At 45.4% G+C, this 19420-nt stretch overlaps 1 protein-coding gene and 1 long non-coding RNA gene across 6 annotated transcripts in view; one reads left to right on the top strand and one right to left on the bottom strand.

The window, feature by feature from the left end:
• The window catches only part of LOC115300699, an 81950-nt gene extending 77016 nt beyond the window's left edge, over positions 1-4934 (top strand). The window contains exon 4 of the long non-coding RNA XR_003912786.1: positions 4829-4934. This is a non-coding gene — a long non-coding RNA (uncharacterized LOC115300699). The remainder of the gene's footprint in view (positions 1-4828) is intronic.
• On the bottom strand, positions 556-18041 carry LOC115300684 (granzyme H-like). Of its 5 annotated transcripts, XM_029950163.1 has the most exons (9): positions 17812-18041; positions 16583-16730; positions 15949-16084; positions 4804-4908; positions 3081-3189; positions 2176-2323; positions 1604-1739; positions 1190-1444; positions 556-801 (listed from the first exon to the last, which is right to left on the bottom strand). In XM_029950163.1, the coding sequence occupies exons 1-9, from the start codon at positions 17864-17866 to the stop codon at positions 628-630; spliced, it is 1266 nt and encodes a 421-aa protein (XP_029806023.1). In that variant the 5' UTR covers positions 17867-18041; the 3' UTR covers positions 556-627. The 5 variants fall into 5 exon arrangements, with proteins under 5 accessions (XP_029806023.1, XP_029806024.1, XP_029806025.1 ...); XM_029950164.1 differs by lacking the exon at positions 16583-16730 and having other exon boundaries at positions 17812-18039; XM_029950165.1 differs by lacking the exons at positions 16583-16730; positions 17812-18041 and adding an exon at positions 16427-16489.
• Between the last annotated feature and the right edge of the window lie 1379 nt (positions 18042-19420).

The following is a 19420-nucleotide window of genomic DNA, read 5'->3' as shown; positions in this document are numbered from 1 at the left end:
TCCTTGTGTGGCTTAATTTTTTCGCATTTAGATATCTGATCCATTTGAGGTTTATTTTGACTTACAGTGTGAGGAATAGGTCCAATTTTATCTTTTTCCCCCAAATGATGATCTAGTTGTTCCAATACTATGTATTGAAAATTCATTGTTTCCCAGGGATTTGAGATGCCACCTTTATCCTATTAAATTGAGCCTTGTATGGAATTTCAATTCTGTCCCTTTGATCTGTCTGCTCTACACATAGCACGGGTGTACAGTTTTAAAGTCTGCTTTAATACCTTGTAGGGGAATCTCTGGTATGGTGAAGAGTAGAGAGCTTTGCCCAGAGAAGAGAGACGTCCTTTCACCCTTCTCCCAGGTGGTGGGGGGAGGGGAAATGGGGGAATGCATAGCTGGGAGGAAGGAAGAAGCTCATCTGGATTCCCAGGAGTGGTGTGGGAGGGGTTAATTTGTCCTGGGGAAGAACCCCATTTTCCTGGAGAAGCCCAGACTCTGTCCTGGCATATGATTGTTGTGTATCGAATGATGTTTAAGGAAGACATGAGAAGTCCGTTATTTCCACTCTAGACACAGACATTTATTAAGGCTCTGGCCACGCCCCCTGGAGCCGCCCAAGAGCAGAATCAGTCACAGCGGGGTCCAGGTCTGGTTCTGCTGTTGGAAGCGTTCCATTGTTCTTCTTATCCAGTCGGTGAAGCTGGACACCCTGGTGAAGACTGCTGGAGGAATCCCCCTGCTATCTCCGTAGGAGACAATGCCCTGGGCCACATTGTTACACACCAGGGGGCCTCCAGAGTCCCCCTGTGAACAAGGAGAGGAAAAGGCCTTAAACCCTGCCTCCAGGCTCCTGCTGCCCTAAGTCCTGGCTCCCAGAGAAAGCAGGGGCGGGTTGGGGTGGGGGTGGGATGGAAGTTAGCTTTCTGGATCTTTCCATGGCTGGGCTTCAGGTCTGGCTAGAGTTACTGTCTCCAGCTCAACCCAAGTCAAGTTGCCTTTGCCTTCTCCAGGAAAACACTGCACGTGTGTATGTTACATGCTCAGTGTTCCTCCCATTATCCTAGAGACCAGATTGATGGGGAAAGTCCTTGCCTCCCTCTGCTCTGACCCCACCAGACTGGGGCTGTGGGGATATAGCTTGTTTCTGCTGTCCCGCCTGTCAGGTGGTATTGGCTGATGCCCATGGCCTTACCAGGAAGGCGGACTTCCTTGACCTTGGGTTTCCCACACAAATTTGTGTTTCATCGGTGTAGAACCTGAAGCGATCGAGGCACCTCGTATCCCTCTGCACGGTTAGCTGCACCTCATGGAGTCTGTTTGTACTCCTGCTCAGGCTCAACAGGCCCCAGCCCGCCGCGGTGCACTCGGTCCCAGGTCTCAGCCTGTCCTGTGCCCCAGGCAGAGGCACTGGGCTCACAGCTCTATTCCGTGTGACTCTGTTTTCCAGCTGGCAGAAGGAGGGCAGCACTCAGGGACGGTGTGTGCGGCGCTCACCCCACGCTCCATCCCCACCCTGCTTCCTCCTCAGCCTCCCAGGATGGCCAAGCCCCCTGCACTGGGAGTGGACTGGCTCAGCAGGAGAACCGGAGGGTCAGGCAGGCCATACCTGCAGTAACATGATGTCATTCACGTTGCTCTGTGGATTATAGTCAGGGTGGCTGATGGCTCTGAGCACAGACCTGCGCTGCTGGGTCCTTTCCTCCCTCCTGATGTTGTGAGCTCCCAGGATGACGGTGATAGTACTGCAAAGGAGAGGTGGCTTAGAGGTAGGTGTGAGCCTCCGGAACTCAGCCCGCAGGTTCTGCAGGCCAGGTAGACAGCCCCAGGGCAGCAAATGCAGCCAGGGAATTGAGGGGACAGGAGGGTTTCAGGGGCCCAGCCCTCAGTGCTTCTCATCCCTCAACTGAGAGTGATGGGGGATGCAGTGACTCTGAGTCTTGCTTCCCCTGGAATAAGTTGACAAATAGTTTGAATTCCTGTTTTGAGCCCTACAGTGTACCTTCATCTCCTCCTCCTGCTCGTTTGAGCACGTCCTCCTTTTCTCCTCATTCCTCCTGGCCCGTTCTCCACCCCCAAATCCCACTTGTCTCTTTCACCTCGTCGTTGCTGGAAGCCTCCTTTCACATCGCTGGTCAGGGGCTCTCCTGGGCCTGTGGTACTGGCACCTGAGCTGCTCACCTTCCCCTGCAGTGAGCTGCCGTCAGCACAAAGTCTTCTCTCACCAGGAAACCCCCGCAGGTGCTGACCCCCATTGGAGTCTGGATTATAAGATATGCCATGTAGGGACGGGAGTGAGGCCTGGCCTCTCGGCCTCCGATGATCTCCCCTGGAAGGAAGCATTGGGCACTTATCTCTGTGCTTGCTGAGCCCACAGTGTGGGCATCAGGGTGGCTCCAGAAAGGCTGGCAGGGAGAGATGATTTAGGGGAATGGAGGAGTTGGGGGTGAGAGTCGAGTTTGCAGAGCACTGCACTTTGGGAGAGCACCGCCAGGTTCTGCAGGAACCACTGCTGGCTCCCAGCCCACACCTGAGCTGCTTCCCAGCTCTCTGGAGGATAGCTCTGGCTCCAGGCAGGGTCAGGTTCAGACTCCCACAATGAGGAGAGATGGTCTGCTGCTAGGGGCAAATCTTGAGCTCTCTGGAGTGGCCTCTCCCGAAGTTCCCTGGGACTTCCTTCCTCAGAGAGCTTCCCGGGTCCCTCCAAGGCCCTTTCATGGCCAGTGCATGACCAGCAGGGGACTGGTTTTTCAGAATCTAGACATAAGCTGATGGTCCTGTTATTGCTGCATCCTTATTTCCTAGGCTTGGACACGTGGGCTGCAGAAATAATTTAGAGAGCACATTTATATCACACGTCCTGCGTGCTGGGGGCAATTCCAAGAGTTTTAGGTACACTAACTAACTTAACTCTCATTGAACTCTAGGAGGTACACATTGCTATTCTTCCTAGTTTATAGAGGAGGAATCTGAGGAATCTTGATTTCAAGTAACTTGCCCAGTGATACAGAGTTAGAAGTGTCTAGGCAGTCTGGCTTCAGGGTCTGTGAGAGGGGACAGGCCTGAAGTTGGGGATGGTCACTCACCTGCCCCAGCCCTGGGCGGTAGGAGAAGGGCCGTCAGGAGCATGAGCAGCCACATCTTCTTGGGAAGACTGCCCCAGTCAGGTGCCGCTGCTGCTCTCTCTTGTAGCCCCTGAGAGAGGAAGGAAGTCTAGGGGTGGGGGCTCAAGAATAGTCTCATGCTCCTGCTGGTGTGACAGGTTTCATCACACAAGCCTGCCCAGGAGGCTTACCCGCCAACTGCCAGTGATCTGGGGGGAGAGAGTAGGCCAAGCCAACACCGTCCTGCACAGCTGCTGAGTCAGTGCTCGCAGCAGAAATGGGCACCTGGGGTGACAGGGAAGGGGGCTTAGGGCCCTGTGTGCCAGAACCCCAAACCCACCAGATCCAATAATACCCCAAAAGTGTAGGAAAGCTGGTGGCTGCCTATCTCCTCCGTTTCCTGCCTTTCCAGGATTAGAGCCTCAGTTCTTTGGGACTTGAGTTCTCTAAATGAATGCACATTTCCTAGATTGCTTATTTATTTATTTTAACTTTTTTAGAAAGAGAGTGCACAAGAGCAGGGGAGAAGGGCGGAGAGAGGAAGAGAGAGAGAATCTTTTTTTTTTTCATTTAAAAAATTAAAAAAAAGTTTTTATTTATTTTTGAGAGAGAGACAGCCTGAGAAAGGGAGGGTCAGAGAGAGAGAGAGAGAGGGAGACACAGAATCTGAAGACAGGCTCCAGGCTCTCAGCTAGCTGTCAGCCCAGAGCCCAACACAGGGCTCGAACCCATGAACTGTGAGATCATGACCTGAGCCAAAGTCAGATGCTTAACCGATGGAGCCACCCAGGTGCCCTGAGAGAGAGAATCTTAAGCAGGCTCCGCACACAGTGGGGCTAGATCCCATGCCCCTGGGATCATGACCTGAGCCGAAATCAAGAGTTGGCCGTTCAGCCAACTCTTCGTAAGGTGGGGACATGGGTGACTGAAAGATGGGTGTGGGGTGGTGGTGGGATGTGGTGAGGACACCAGGAACAAGTCAGAGGAGGAGGCCAAAGAGGGAAGAGGAAGCCTGCCTGTCTTTACCCTTTGGGCCCCTGGACTCCCTGCTGACACCTTTGCTGCTCCCACTTCTTTCTAGAAGTTTGTTGAGGCAGATTGAGTAGCTCTCTCTCCTGAGTCGGTAGAGTGTACTGCCAGCGAAGGAAGAGGGCCGAACAAGGCTCTGCCACCGATAATTACTTTCTCAGGACACTGGAGCCTCAACAAACTCTCCATGAAAATAATCACACAGTTGAGGATTTCGATTTTCCTGCTTCCTAGTCAAGGTGAGGGCCTTTGTGTCCCAGAATGCAACCTGCATGCCGATAAGACCTAGAGACTTGGTTTTGTTGAGAGCTGTCAGACCCTGGCTGAAAAACAGCTAAGATTCTTTTCATCCATTATGAGTCCATTAACCTAACCCTCTTCTTTGCCCCCAGGGGCTTCTAAGAAGGGAACGCATACTTGCTGTACAAGCGGTAACACACAAAGTGTGACCTACGATACATAAAGAATATACACTCCACACTGAGAGGAAGGCAGTACAGTATGACACACACTTAAAAATACTTCGAAGATTCTGTGGGCGCACAGAAAAACATCGTAATATAGCATAATTTTTTTGAGAAAATTCCAGAATTAAAAACTAATACAATTTTCAAACTTTTATGGATATGATAGCCCCATTTGAACATCTTATGAAAATTAAGAATCCTCTTCTTACATATAAATATGCGTGATTTTCACAGCTGCAAAGAACTTCATCCCTTCTCTGATGCATGCTCAATGATGGCAACCTCGTGAAACTTCTTCCTGCATCTGGAAAGCACTGTGTAGAAAAAAGAGAACAATTATAATGGCTTTATTAGTGCTTAGCATTTGGGATAATTTTAATTTATTGTTACTTATGTGGTTTCGATACTTTAAAACCATTAGTCTAACTTTTTTTTAAAAAATGTATTTATTTTTAAGAGAGACAGAGTGCAAGCAGGGGACGGGCAGAGAGAGAGGGAGACACAGAATCTGAAGCAGGCTCCAGGCTCTGAGCTCTTGGTACAGAATCTGATGCCAGGCTCAAACCCATGAACCATGAGATCATGACCTGAGCTGAAGCTGGATGCCCAACTGACTGAGCCACCCAGGCGCTCCAGTCTAACTCTTTTAAGAAGAGAAAATGATAAAGACCAACTTGTAGGGAGAAAGGGGGGTAAAATTATGCTCCCAATGATCTAAATAGAAATGTGGATAGGAGAGTTCATGAACCTAGGGTTTCATGCCAACGTTCCCACAAGAAACAACCCAAAACAAAGCTGTTCAAAATGTCCCAAACCTTACAAACCTTGAAGAACTGCCAATGCAAGGGTGTTTATCACACAGAAAAGGAAGGAATAATGGGTGTTAGGCTGCTACTATTGTTCTGAGGAATTTACTGAACCGACAAAATTCAAAGCTCTGCTTTGATGGCCACGTAAGGTGAGGAGTGTAGAAATCAAAGACCAAAATCCACACAACCAGGTCCAACCAGAGACCCTCCTCACAACGAACTGGGACATTAAAACTCTATACTCTCAAAGTAACAAAGAGGGGGTAATGAATTTGCCCTTGCAAGTGATTTTGTGAAAGTTTGGAATTGCTTGGACCTTTCATGGAATCTCAAACCTTGAACTTGCATTGATATGGTTATGGATTGTGTCCCAAAGTGCCCGATGGAATCAAATGCAAATCTAGAGAAAATTCACTTAATTCCAGGGTTTGATTTATACCTAAAAATTATTTTTCAAGTAGAATGACAAGCATATAATCAAATATAAACAAAAGGACATGCAAAGAAATAAGACACCAGAAGTAGGAAACAATAGGCAATAAGAACAGAGAACAAATTTAATTATTGGGATAATAGTATTACAATAATAAAATGCAAATAATATGACAATTATGCCAAAATAAAAACAAGCTTTAAAAGAGCTGCAGGGAACATGAACCTTAAGAAAAGTGACATAACATTTGAAAAAGAGCTAAATACAACTTCTAATAGTGAAAAATGTAATAACCAGAGTTAAAATCATAGTGGAAAAAGTTAATAAATATTAGACAAAGTTGAAGAGAGAATTACTAACCTTAAACAGATCAGAAAAAGTGTCAAGATTGGAACACAGACACAAAGATAAAAATATAGAAAATAATAGAATTAGAAGGTTAAACATATATTTAATTGGGATTCTAGAAGAAGAGAGAATAAGAGATCATATAAAATAAGATAATGGCTGAGATTTTTAAAATGTTGATGAAAAATATCCAACTAGAGGTAAAAAGTAAACCTCAAGCAGAATAATAAAAAGGAATTCAGGGGCGCCTGGGTGGCTTAGTCGATTAAGCGGCCGGCTTTGGCTCAGGTCATGATCTCACAGTTTGTGGGTTTGAGCCCCGCGTTGGGCTCTGTGCTGACAGCTAGCTCAGAGCCTAGAGCCTGTCTTCGGATTCTGTGTCTCCCTCTCTCTCTGACCCTCCCCTGCTCGCTCGCTCTCTCTCTCTCTCTCTCTCTCTCTCTCTCTCAAAAATAAATAAAAACAGTAAAAAAAAAAAAAAAGGAAAAAAAAAAGAAATTCATACCTAGAAATCAGTGTTTTAAAGAAATGGCAGAACTCTTTTTTTAAAAGTTTTATTAAATTATTAAGTCAGCTCCATGCCCAACCTGGGGCTTGAACTCTTGATCCTGAGATCAAGTGTTGCATGCTCCATCCATTGAGCCAGCCTGGTGCCCCAAGAAATGGCAGAAATCTCAAGAACAACTGGAGAAAGAAAGATTACTTTCAAATGAATACTGGACTTGAGGCTAACTCCTTAGCAGAAATGAGTGGATACTCTCCAGGAAGAAACAACTTCACAGTCATTTCAGAAGATGTTAAAAACACATCTTAGAGTGATTCATAATGATAAACTGATTGGTAATGATATAGAGGTTATGAAAAGCTAGTGAAAAAGTAAGCATAAGAATATGGAACACCTTGCCCAACAAATGTAGAGGGCACACTTTGAAAGCACATACAGAATATTTACCAAAAAAGGACCATAGATTATGCCATAGATTAGCTCTGAAAAAGATGTTTAAAGGGTTAAAATTACATATAATTTGTTGTAGGCCACAATGAATTTGAGCTAGAAATTCATAAGAATATGAGCAGCAAATCCTATATTTTTATTTTATTTATTGATTATCCCTATATTTTTAAAACTAAAGAAATAGACTGCTAAATAAATCATGTCAAAGTACAAATTATAATGGAAATAAAAAATGAGTTCAAAATGATTAACAATGATGAAAATAATGTATAGCAAAATTGCTAGTATAAATAAACAAATAAAGATGAAACTTGGCTATTGAACTATACCTCAAATTAATTTTAAGATAAAAAACCAAAACTTTTAGAAGATAAGATAGGAGAATTAATTTTTTACAACCTTAAGGTAGGGAATAAAATCTTGAAATAGGACATAAAAAGCCCTAATATAAATTATAATTATAAAGGAAAAGTAGATAAATTGATCTACATAAAAATTTCAGAAATTCCAATCACCAAAGCCACTATTAAGGTAGTGAAAGTGAAGCTGCAGAGTGAAAGAAGATATTGTCAAAAACTGAGAAAGGTTGATTCTGGGAGATACATGTATACATATTTGTATATAAAAATCATATCTGTGTTATAAACCATTGGAAAACCATTATGTAATTTTCAAAATCTACATGAAATTGTCAAATCAGAAAATTTAACTTAGTTAAATATATTTGAGAAATTTTCATGTTCTTATAAACACTAAATAAATTTTCAGTTATCAAAAATATTCCATTAAGGGCAGCTATAGACTCATATGGCTTCACTGGAAATCTACAAAACATTGAAAGGATACTATACAATTTCTTCTAGAGAGTAGATACTACCCGTCTCCTTTATGAGACTAGCAAAATGTTGAGGCCAAACCCAATGAAGACAATATAGGCAGTAGCACTTCAGAATATTGATGCAAATGAAATCAATCAAGCAAAAAGATATCACGAGCTTCCTAACAATGGAGAGTGTTTCATTCAAAACTCAATTGCTGAAACATATTACATTGATTGACGGAAGAAGAAATATATAATTATCCACTTGAAGCAAACCAAGGAAAGCATTTGCTAAAATTCACCCTCATTATTAAAAAATTCTTAGCAATCTCTGAATAGAAATGATTGCATTTAATCCGATAAAAGTTATCTACAAAAATTTCACAGTTGTCCTATACTTTAAGGTGAAATGTTGAATTCTTCTTGTTCAAGAGCAAAATAATACAAGGACACCTGAGTACCCATAATTATCATTTCTCTTCAGCATTAGACTGGCGATGTTAGCCATGGCAGTTAGGCAGGAAATAGAAGTGAAAGTTATAGGGAACAAGAAAGAAGGAAACAAAACTGTCATTATTTGAAGATATGATAGTGTTCATAGAGAATGCCAAAGAATGGACAGATAGATTATTATAATTGATGAGATAGTTTAATAAATTTCTTAGACACAGAACCAATTTAAAAATTAATCACATTTCTGGGGTGCTTATTTGGCTCAGTTGGTTAAGCATCTGACTCTTGATTTAGGCTCAGGTCATGGTCTCACAGATTGTGGGTTCGAACCCTGCATCTGGCTCTTGCGCTCTTTGCCTCCCTTTCTTTCTCTGCCTCTCCCTCACTCTCTCTCTCAAAATAAATAAATAAACATTAAAAACCAATCACATTTCAATATATATAGCAATCTTGTTAGGAAATGAAATTTTGGAAAAGATAATATCTAAATGGCATGAAAATTATCAAATAACTAAACATAAATCTAAAACAAGATGTGCAAGGTGTCTTTGGTGGAAATTATTAAATTGCATTAAGAGATACTGAACCTAAACACAAAGAGATTCTATGTTTGTGAATCGGAAGACTAAATATTATAAAAATATCAATCTTTTAAAGTGATCTGTAGATTCATTGTATTCAAGAAGTATTTCATATAACTTAATCAGTTCTAAACATATGTGGAAAGACAAATGGCCACTAGACAAGGCAGTCTTGAAGAATAGAATGGGAGGTCATGCTTTCAGGAGATAAAGCCATAGTAAGGAAGATAGTGTGGTAGTGACGTGGGCACAGAAACATAGACTAACAGTCCAGGAAGAGAGATCCCATAACATTTGGACACTGATATACACATACAGACACATATGATATATGGATACTTATAATGGAGTTTGAATGGCAAAGCAGTGGGGGAAAGACTATTTTCTTTTTCCTCCCTGATAAATACAGCCAGGACAATAGATGTCTTTATGGTGTCGTACAGACACCATAAAAAATAAAACATGACCTTTATCACATGGTATCACATACTGTATCCAAAAATCCATTTTTAGTGGATTATGGATCCAAGCATAAAAAAAGATTTGAAACTATAGTGTAACACTATCTTCATGATAGGTAAAAATTTTAAATCCTATACATAAAAACACTAATCATAAAGAAAGGGAATGATGAGCTGATACATTAAAATCAAGAGGAAACAAAGACAATTTGTAGAGGGGTCATAGATGCTTATAACACACATAGAACTTATATTCCAATTATATAAAGAACTTCTATAAATCAATATGAGAAAGACAAGTCACTATAATAATGGGCAAAAGACTTGAACAGCTTCGTCTCAAAAAAGAGGAAATCCAAGTGGCCAACAAACATATGAAAAGATGTTACTCTCAGTCGATACCAGAGAAGCAACCGGTTTAAATCACAGGGATATACTGGTTACAGTCACCGGGTTGGCTGTTTGAACCCTAGAGAAACCCTAGAGGAACATGTGAACATCTCCCCCACATACATGTTCAGGAAGGTCTTAGCAACATTATTCATGAAAGCCCCAGACTGGAAACAGGTAAAAGACTCATCAACAGCAGCACAAACATCATACCATGGTATATTTATATAATGGAATACTGCATATCAATGAAAATAAACAACTAATACCACATGCAGCTCCACAAATAAATCTTACAGACGTAATGTTGAGAGAACAGGCCCCGAAAGACTATACATTCACTTTGAAAATGAAACTGTTTTGGATAGAAATGCATCCAGAGGTGGTAAGAGCATGATGCAAAGCAGGGAAGTGGTTATCACAAAAGTCACAACGGTATGTTAATTCTGGGGTTGGAGGGCGGAGAGGGCATTTTTAGCAGGAAGAGACACACTCGGGCTTTCTGAAATTTGGCCATCGTTTTTTAAGTGTGCTTTTTCATGTGTGTATATTTTGCAATAAAAATTTCTTAAAAGTCTGTTTGCCAGTAGTTGGGGATTAGAGAGAACATTTGGACAGAGAACAGAATGTCAGAGAATAAAAGGGGTACATCTGTTTTTAATGTTTTGATTTTCCCTTTTAATAAAAACCGTGATATTTGAACAAACATGACTGTGACACATTTCACAATATTCCTAGCTGGTTACATCTACATTTGACTGTTTTATTACATTTCCGTCAGTTACAATTTTTTTCTCCTCTGGGATGTTGGGACATTAAAGTAGGATGTCTCCCACCTCCTCCCTGGGCCCCATATACCGCCAAAATGCACAACTCTGGGCAGGCAGTTGCATTGCTGAGGCTTGGACACTTCCTTCTCCCTCTCTTTGATGCCGCTCTGGTCAGAAACCAGTCTGGTTGCCCTTGACATTGTAGGAGACCAGTGTACTATGGAGATGTTCAGGACATTCTCAGGGCTGCCCTAATGTCACGCTTAGAAGGACAGACTTGAAGCTCCTTGGGAAGTTTCTACTGCTGAGCTGGTGACTGTTTCATGGAGCTCCAGGACCGGGGCAAGGCTGTCTCTGCGCTCTTGTCTTCCCACCACACGTGTCTGCTGGGAGTGAGATGCTTTCTTGCCAAAAACTGGCCCCTGTTTTGGTCTATTAGGAAGGAGCAGGTGACAAAGGAAACTCAATGGGATCTGCATACAGTCTCCGTCAGAGTAGTTCGAGGGAAAGAGGGACCCAGAAACCCTGGATGTGGCAGAGAAAGGCTTGAAAAGAGGCTCAAGGACCTCAGTGTTTCCTGGCAGAAAAGCATATTACCGAGATGGAGTGGCTGACCCTGGGGCCCCGGGTAAATGTGAGAAAGAGGTGCAGGTGGACACATACCCGAGACTCTCTTCCCACACACTCAGACCATCCAACTATTCAACCAAAGGAGATCAGGAATATTAATTCTGATATATTCATGGGATGAAATACTATCTGGTCATTAAATACCATGTTTTAGAAAACTGCTTAGTGGCATGGAACACTTTGCATTACCTAATATTAAGTAGAAGAAGTAGAATGTGAAATGGTATATACAATTTGATACTAGTTCTGTTAAAAAAAAGAAAGCAACAGCCAGAATAGTCATTTTATGACTCTTCTTTTCACCTTTATATTATCCAATTTTTTCTGCCATCAGTGTGTATTTGTTTTATAAGCAGAACAAAATTTAGGGCCCATGGTCCTAATAAACAGCAAACACTATAGCAAGTTGTGTTAGAGGTGAGCTAGCAGTTTAGCAAAAACAATTTCCTTTTCTTCCAGAGGACCTGGGTGAACCCAGTCATCCAACCTCACTTGAAGTTAGGTGTGCCCATGTGACTGTTGTAGCAAATGGGGATGGAGATGGCGTGGGCACCTCTCCGACAGGGCCTATAATGAGCTTCCACACCTGATCATCTGGCTTCTTCCCCTATCTGGGTTTGACCTGATGAACAAGGGGGAACTTGGAGGCCATATTTAGGAGCTTGAGCCTGGGTTCCTTGATCATGGGCACACATGTAACTTATTGTCTCAGCTGGGTCACTTGAGAGTAAAAAGGGGCGTTACTCACCAGGAACACTCATTTCAGACTGTGGGTGAGCAAGAAACAGGTTTCTATTGTGTGAGTCACTGACATGCTAAAGTTTATCTGCTACAATAGTTTGGGTTATCTTAACACATGTACCAACTTTTTTTTTTTTATAACTTGCCTATTAATGTTTTTGGCTTAGTTTTCTTTCTTTTGTTTCCTTAGTCTAGTTTTCTAGAGTGGTGGATAATGTAGATGTCAATGGCTGCATAATACGTAATATTATAAATGTGCCATATTCTACCATTTCCCTATTTTGGACATTAATACTCAGTCCAGTCTGAGGTCCATTATTAAATAATGGTGTGACTAATGAACACCTTTTGAATAACCTCCCTACATATGCGTGCACACACATACACTCACACACTCACACATTTTAAACCTTATCTAGGATTATGTTCTAGAAATAAAAATCACAAAAGCAAGAGAGAGAAATAGGTGTGAACTGACTTCGAAATTTTAAGGGAACGTCAACAGCAGCCCAGTCCTCATGATCATTGTAAGTTCATTGTAAAGTAATTGTTTTTCTTACTAACAATACTGTGTTAAATGCTTCTATCAGATGTAAGGGAAAAACTGACCCATGAGGCTCTGTCCTTAAAGGTCACACACCTCAACCCCTGGTGGTGAATGTTCTTGGCTACTGTAACCTTGGCTCAAGCTTGGATCCTGGGGCTCCATGGAGCTCTTCATGGCTAACTTTCCAAGGTCTCCACATTTCTTAGGTGTGATGGCTGCTCCTCAGAGTGTTGTTTTTTGCTTCTGTGTCCAGAGCTGTCCTCTGGCTCATGCACCTTCTACTGGTCTCTTGTTCACCTCCATACATGCATTCAGCTTTAATCTTACCTGTGCTATTGCTTGTGCTATAAGCCCCAGGGAAGACTTGGCAGATGGACATAGTGACAGTCTTGTGTGAATAATTGGCTTTATATTTGCTTTTCACTTTTTTTCAATGTGCTGGATTTTGTTTTTCACATCCATGTGGTTTATTTCCTTTTAAGTAAAGTTTGTTTGTTTGTTTCTTTATTCCTTTCTTTCAAATGCATGTGGGAGGGGAGGGACAGACAGAGAGGGAGAGGAAAAATCTTAAGCAGGCTCCATGTCTAGCACTGAGCCGGACCCAGAGCTTGATCTCACCACCACGAGATCATGACTTGATCCCAAATTAAGAGTTGGAACTTAACCTACTGAGTCATCGAGGTGCTCCAATTCTTTCTCTTTTTGATATGGGTCCTACTTGATTCAGTGTTCAGATTCAGAACAGTTTGTCCAATTGTCCAGCTGCCATGAATTTGTTTTGTAACATTCAGCTCACTAGTGGTATTTGAAGGATAGGGGACCCTAAAATAAGGTTATCTGGTCACAGTGAACCATCTTCCACCTGAAATGTGACATTTCATGGGTTTGTGGACTGAAGTTCATGTCTTCTACAGGTGAAATAAAAGTAAGGCTTCCCCTTCTCCCTTTCTCCCTCCCTCCCTTCTGGGCATGGCCCCTATTGTGCATAGCTTAGAGACCTGAGGACCTGTTGGTTTCCAACTTTCTTTCAACTTCATATTGCCCTTCTGGAACCAAACAAAGTCATGCTTATGTAACTGTGATATGGGATACAGATAAAGTTTAGGGATTTCAATTATTTTCAAGACATGCTTTCTTGGGGGCATCTAGGTGGCTCAGTTGGTTAAATGTCTGACTTTGGCTCAGGTCATGATCTCATGGTTCATGAGTTCAAGCCCCACAGCTCTGTCAGCACAGAGCCCACTATGGATCCTCTGTCCCTCTATTTCTGCTCCTCCCCAGCTTGAGCTCTGTCTCTCAAAATTAAAATAAACATTAAAAAAAAAGAGAGAGAGACAAGCTTTCTTGAGGATTCTAAAAACAGATTCATTTATGCCAACTGAACTGCTTGCTGGAAGGAGAGAAACCAGGGAAATTTAGGAGAAATTTCTCATCACTGTAAGTTTCCCAGTTGCAGAGACAGAGCTTGTTATACGCTTGGCACAAAGAGAGAGATCAACACTCGATCTATTGATGGATGGCAATGTGGTACTTTCCAGCCCAGGCACTGCCGAGCTCACAGAGCTGCCAGGTTACCAGCAGGGGGAGTCCGGGTCCTGAGACTAGACCAGGCTGAATGGGGCTGAGGCTGTTGAGTGAGTGACTCCACAGGTATAGTGGCTAAGCTCCTGGGAGATGCTGGTTTGGACTGAGGGACTCAGCAGGTCCTACCCATTAGGAGGTAGGTACTGATTCCTCTGATAGGCATCGTGTAGGTTGGCAGCTCAAGTGTGGCAAGATGGAAAACAGAGGCTGTTGTGGGATGGTCAGCCAGGGAGGAAGTTTGACTGAAGTAAGTGCTGGGCCCTGGGCAGGGCAGAGAAGTGCAATCTGGGTGGGGCTGAAGCCGCATCTCAGCCTCCTGAGCTGGAGAAAGTCCTGGCGGTAGGAGAAACCTGCCCCCACTGCCTCAGAAAGGCCCCGGTGGAAACAGGAAACAATGCCTGTGGCATGGCCCCCTGGAGTTACTCCCTTTTTACTGACCAGATTGCCATGGGGTTGGAGATGGTGGTTGGCTTAGAGAAGTTATGGTATTTCTATGGCCCAGAGAAGATAATTTTGGGGAACAGAGGATTATCTTTTTATAACAGAGTTTAGACTGAACCCATGCAGAGGGGTAAGCCCCAAAGAGGTGTTATTGAGAAATTGATGAGAAATTGTGCAGCAAGGTGTTTAGGGAGGATGGAGGGCTGGGGGAGAAATGAGAAAGTGAAACCCAGAATTGACAGCAGAAGGCTGCATGTTGAAAGTGGTTCAGTGAATAAATAAGACTGCAGTCATACTCTCGCTAGAGATCTATTTATTATGGCCCTGCAGTGCCCACTCCCCACTGCCCCCAGCTTCAAGGGGTTCTTGCCTTTGCCCCAGGAATGGGAAGGTCAGCCTCATGCCTGCCTTGAGAGATGCTTCATTGTTTTCTTTATCCAGGGCAGGAAGTGTGAGACCTTGATGAAGACCCCTGGAGGTGTCCGGTTCCGGTTTCCATAAGAGAAAATCCCTTGGGCCACCTTGTTACACACGAGGGGGCCCCCAGAGTCCCCCTGTGGGGCAGAGAGAGAAAGGTCTGGGTTGGCCTCCTGGTAGCCCGGGGTTGGGGTTTGTGTTAGGGGGCTGCATGGGAGATTGATCCCTGGGCAGTCCTTATCCCCTATCTTGGTCCCTGGGCCCCAGCTGAGCACTGACTGTTCTTTTAAGCATCACTCAGGAAACTTGAGTGATAGGGCTGCTGTGGGGGGACTGAGCCTTCCTCCCCAAACTGGGGTGTACTGGAGGGAGAGGGGAAATGAAGACTGGGTTTGAGGACCCAGCCGCCCAGAATCTCAGGGTGAGGTATGAAGGCATGGCTATTCCCATACCACAGACCTCCCCAATTTTCTCTCTCTTGGGGCCTGTCTAGGTACATGCTGGGAGCCTGACCTTGAAGCCGGTCTTCATCTTCTTCGGGTCTCCTACACAAGTCTGGGTGGTCTCGGTGTAATAGCCACGGAAGCGGGATCTGCACTTCCAATCCTCCTGTACTGTCAGCTCTACCTCCTGTAGAGTGGTTGCTAGACTGCCTGTGGCCAACTGTCCCCAGCCGGCCACACTGCACACCTGTCCTGGCTTCACCTGGGCCTTGCTCCTGGGCAGGCCCAGGGGCCTCACAGCTGCAGTCAGCTTGGCCTTTTTTGCCAGCTGATGGGAAGAAGGAAGAGAGGCCAGGTCAGCCACTGGTCTCTGGGCCCAGGTGCCCGGTAGCGGCTGCTCAGTTGTCACTGTCCCCTGAGCCACAGGGATGGTCCAGGCAGCCATGATGGGAAGGAGGCAGGGGACAGGTCCCAGTGGGGGGGAGATAATGTGGACCCAGGAGAGGGAGGGCAGCAGGGAGGTCACCTTACCTGCAGTAACATGATGTCATTGGAGTAGTTCTTTGGATTATAGTCTGGGTGGGGGATGGCTCTTCTCACGGGGATGATCTGCTGTGTCTTCTCCTGCTTCTTGATGTTGTGGGCCCCCAGGGTGACGTTGATGGAGCTGCAGGGAGAACAGAGTGGAGGGTGGGGTTGTGGGGTCACAGGAAACAGCCCAGAAGCCACAAAGGGGAGGGGAAGCTGGGGAGGGCAGGACTGGAACCCAGTGGGGGGGGACATCGAGGTGACAGATGGATTCTAGATTCTCTTCTTTACAGTGACACTAAGGGAGGGCTTCTGGGAGCTGTCTTCTGCTCTTAAGCAATATCATGAAATTACTCTGAGTTTGCATTTTGGCGCTAATGCATCTTTCCATCCTCAACTGCTGCTTTATTTGCCTGGTGTGGTCCGTCTCTTCCCACTGTGCCACTTACTCTCACATCTGACCCTCCGACTCAAGGCTCACCTGTTCTATGTCTCAGCATTTCGCTGCCCCAGTTGTGCTCTCTGCTGGCTCCTTTGATGAGCTCTCAAGGCTTGAGTGCCCAGAAGCCCAGATGCCTCCTGGGCTGCAGCCCCAGGAGAAAGGGCAGGGGTCCCCCTAGCGGTCTCTGCCCCTCACCTTCCCAAGCAGTGAGCAGCTGTCAGAACAAAGTCCATGTCCACGAGGACGCCGCCACACCTCTTCTTACAGTCTGCGCCCAGAAACTGGACAAATGCCATGTAGGGCCGGGAGTGGGGCTTGGCCTCATGGCCCCCAATGATCTTTTCTGAAAGAAAAGGCCAGTGGATGGGGTGAAAGGGGGCCGCTATGGTCGCGAGGGCAAGCTTAGGAAGGTGGTGATTGAAGGTCTTCTCAGATTCTCCTTGTAGCCAGAGGACCTTTGCTGAACCTCAAGCCTCAGAACCCCCCTGAGAAGGGAGCCGTGCTTGTTCCCCACATCTGACCTCAGACAGTGTGTGGGGGAGAGAAAATCTCCCTTGACCATGGTGGAATCTCAGAGGATCGTGGACAGGACTCCCCTGATGCCTCCTTTCTCAGTGAGTCTCCTGGGCCCCTCTGAGTCTCTGCTAACATCCCAATGGGAGCCGTTTTCTAATAAGCTAGCTATGGGTTAAAGGAGTTGGATTCTCTAATATCCTCATGTTCCAGGGCCTGGCACATCCTAAGGTGTCAGCCGATGTTTTTAAGTTTCAGGAAAGAATGGCCTTCAATTAGCTTTCCTCTGAGGGAGGGTGGAGAATGGGCTGGTGGGATTGGAGCCCACAGGAATCAGGGAGGGCACCGCCAAAGACAGTGGAGCAGCCGAGGGCCTGGGAAGGCAGGGGTTGGTGGTGCTGACAATGGGCTGCACAGGCCTGGAACTGAGCTTGGGGTGAAGTCCTCTAGCTGCTTCTGGGATCCCCCTCCCCTGGGAAGAATGGAACAGGTGGAGAGCACTGAGAAATTTAACTGGCTTTTTAAGGTGGGTCCAGGGACAACACCCACTATTGCTGCCGGTTTGTCTGAGCTTACCTTTCCTGGGCTGGAGCGAGGGATTTTAATGCCTCTTTGTAGTTTTATATTTTCTGCCAAACGCCTTTCTACAAACAACCGACTTTCCAGGCCATCAGAGAAAGACTACCCGCTACCAAACCTTCAAGTGAACACCCTTTGTGCTGGCCATCCTTGTTGAGTGTGTCTGTCCAGCATCACCAGACTTGTTTGCCTTGGTTTGAGAGAGGAGCAGGGTTCAGAACGTCACTGGGCTCAACTGGAGGGAAGACCTGGACTGTACTGGGCAGAAGGGTCAGGACTACAGGGAGCTTGTGGGCTGGGCTCAGGTCCCTGAAATGGGGATGGTCACTCACCTGTCCTGGCCTCAAGGGGCAGCAGGAGGGCCAGCAAAAGCAGAAGTGGCTGCATCTTCCCTGAAGTTCTGCCCAGTTCAGAGCTGCCCGTCTTTCTTCCTTCCAGATCTAAAACCCCGAGGGGAATGAAAGCTGTGAGGCTCACTGACCATCTAGGCTTCTTCGCCTTGTGTTCCTGTACAGCTGGGCGTCATCATACAGAGTGGTTTCCTTGGGCTGGGTGACAAACGTACAGCCTCCCCACTTGCACTCCCACTGCTGAGTCATGAGGGGAATGTGAGAAGAAAGAACAAGAAAGTGATGTCTTGAGCTAGAACCTGCAGAAGGGCTGGTACCTCAGAAGCCCCTCCGTGACTGGAGACAAGAATGCGTTTATTTATTGGGTCTTGGCTTTTTTTCCATTGTGCGGAGATCCTGAATAATTGTTTAGCTAGCTATGTCCAGGGACATGCGGGAAATGGCTCCTGTGCTTGAGATGCTGACGGTCACCAGGTGCAGACCAAGAATCTGCCCTGAGTGTACCTTTTCTCAAGTCTAAGCACGCTCATCAATGGCAAACATTCAACAAGCCACTTCTTTCCAGGCTGCCTTTTCTTTGGTGGGTGTTTTATTTTATTCGTTTTATTAATATGTTTTAAATGTTTATTTCCTTTGAGAGGGAGAGAGAATGAGCAAGGAGGGGCTTAGAGAGAAGAGGAAAGAGAGCGAGAATCCCAAGCAGGTCTGTCAGTGTGGATGAGGACTGTGAGATGATGACCTGAGCCGAAATCAAGGGTCAGATACTTAAACAAGTAAGCCACCCAAGCTGCCCTAACGTGGGTGTGCTTAATGGTTTTTTTTTTTAAATGTTTATTTATTTTTGAAGGAAGGAGAGACAGAATGTGAGCAGGGAAGGGGCAGAGAGAGGGAGACACAGAATCCAAAGCAGGCTCCAGGCTCTGAGCTGTCAGCACAGAGTCTGACATGGGGCTTGAACTCAAAAGCAGTGAGATATGACCTTAGCTGAAGTACCTGCTTAAGGGACTGAGCCACCCAGTCCCCGTAAGCAGGGTGTCTTCAAAATGAGATTACTTATCTGAATATATTCTTACATAAGGAACTTTGAGATTGTTGAAAAGTGAAGAAAAAGTTTACTCAATAAGCTATAGGCTATAGGACACCTTTGAAACTCAACTTTTTAATAATATGTTTCCTTTGGAGACATACTCACACAGAGACATACACACGGATGTGCACGTGCTCCTCACCCCCCCGCCCACCATGGAACCAGCGTGAGGTGGGAAGCAGCTGGATTAGACCAAGATGGAGAGCACCCTGAAGGTCATTTGAGCCCATGGAAGATGGGTGGCAGGACACCAGAGGGTGCGCTGGGCTCTGGGTCCATGGCGAGGCTGTGAGAGGCACTTAGGCTACGCTGCGAGTACTGAAGGGCCCTCTTGAGACTCTTCCGGCCTCAAGCTGCCTCTCTGATTTGGGGAGGGAGCGCTGCCTGGGGTGAGCTACAGCTTTCCAGAATCTTCTTGCCCATCCAATCCTATTAGGGTGGAGAGGTGGCTGGCTCTCTCAGAGCTTCTTAGGTGGTCCTCCTTCCTAGTGTGGGTTCCGTTAT

Source organism: Suricata suricatta, chromosome 9 (assembly GCF_006229205.1).
Source record: "Suricata suricatta isolate VVHF042 chromosome 9, meerkat_22Aug2017_6uvM2_HiC, whole genome shotgun sequence".
NCBI lineage: Eukaryota > Metazoa > Chordata > Mammalia > Carnivora > Herpestidae > Suricata > Suricata suricatta.
The sequence above is the reverse complement of the archived record's forward strand: the minus strand, read 5'-3'. Positions and strand labels throughout refer to the sequence as shown.

Excerpts from the sequence above, each read along its gene's own strand:
- LOC115300684 (XM_029950163.1), bottom strand. The coding sequence starts at position 17,866 with ATGCAGCCACTTCTGCTTTTGCTGGCCCTCCTGCTGCCCCTTGAGGCC. Across the intron at positions 4,909-15,948 it reads ATGACATCATGTTACTGCAG|TGCTTTCCAGATGCAGGAAG; the intron begins GTAAGGTGACCT and ends TTTTCTACACAG. Across the intron at positions 802-1,189 it reads CAAGGAAGTCCGCCTTCCTG|GGGGACTCTGGAGGCCCCCT; the intron begins GTAAGGCCATGG and ends CCTTGTTCACAG.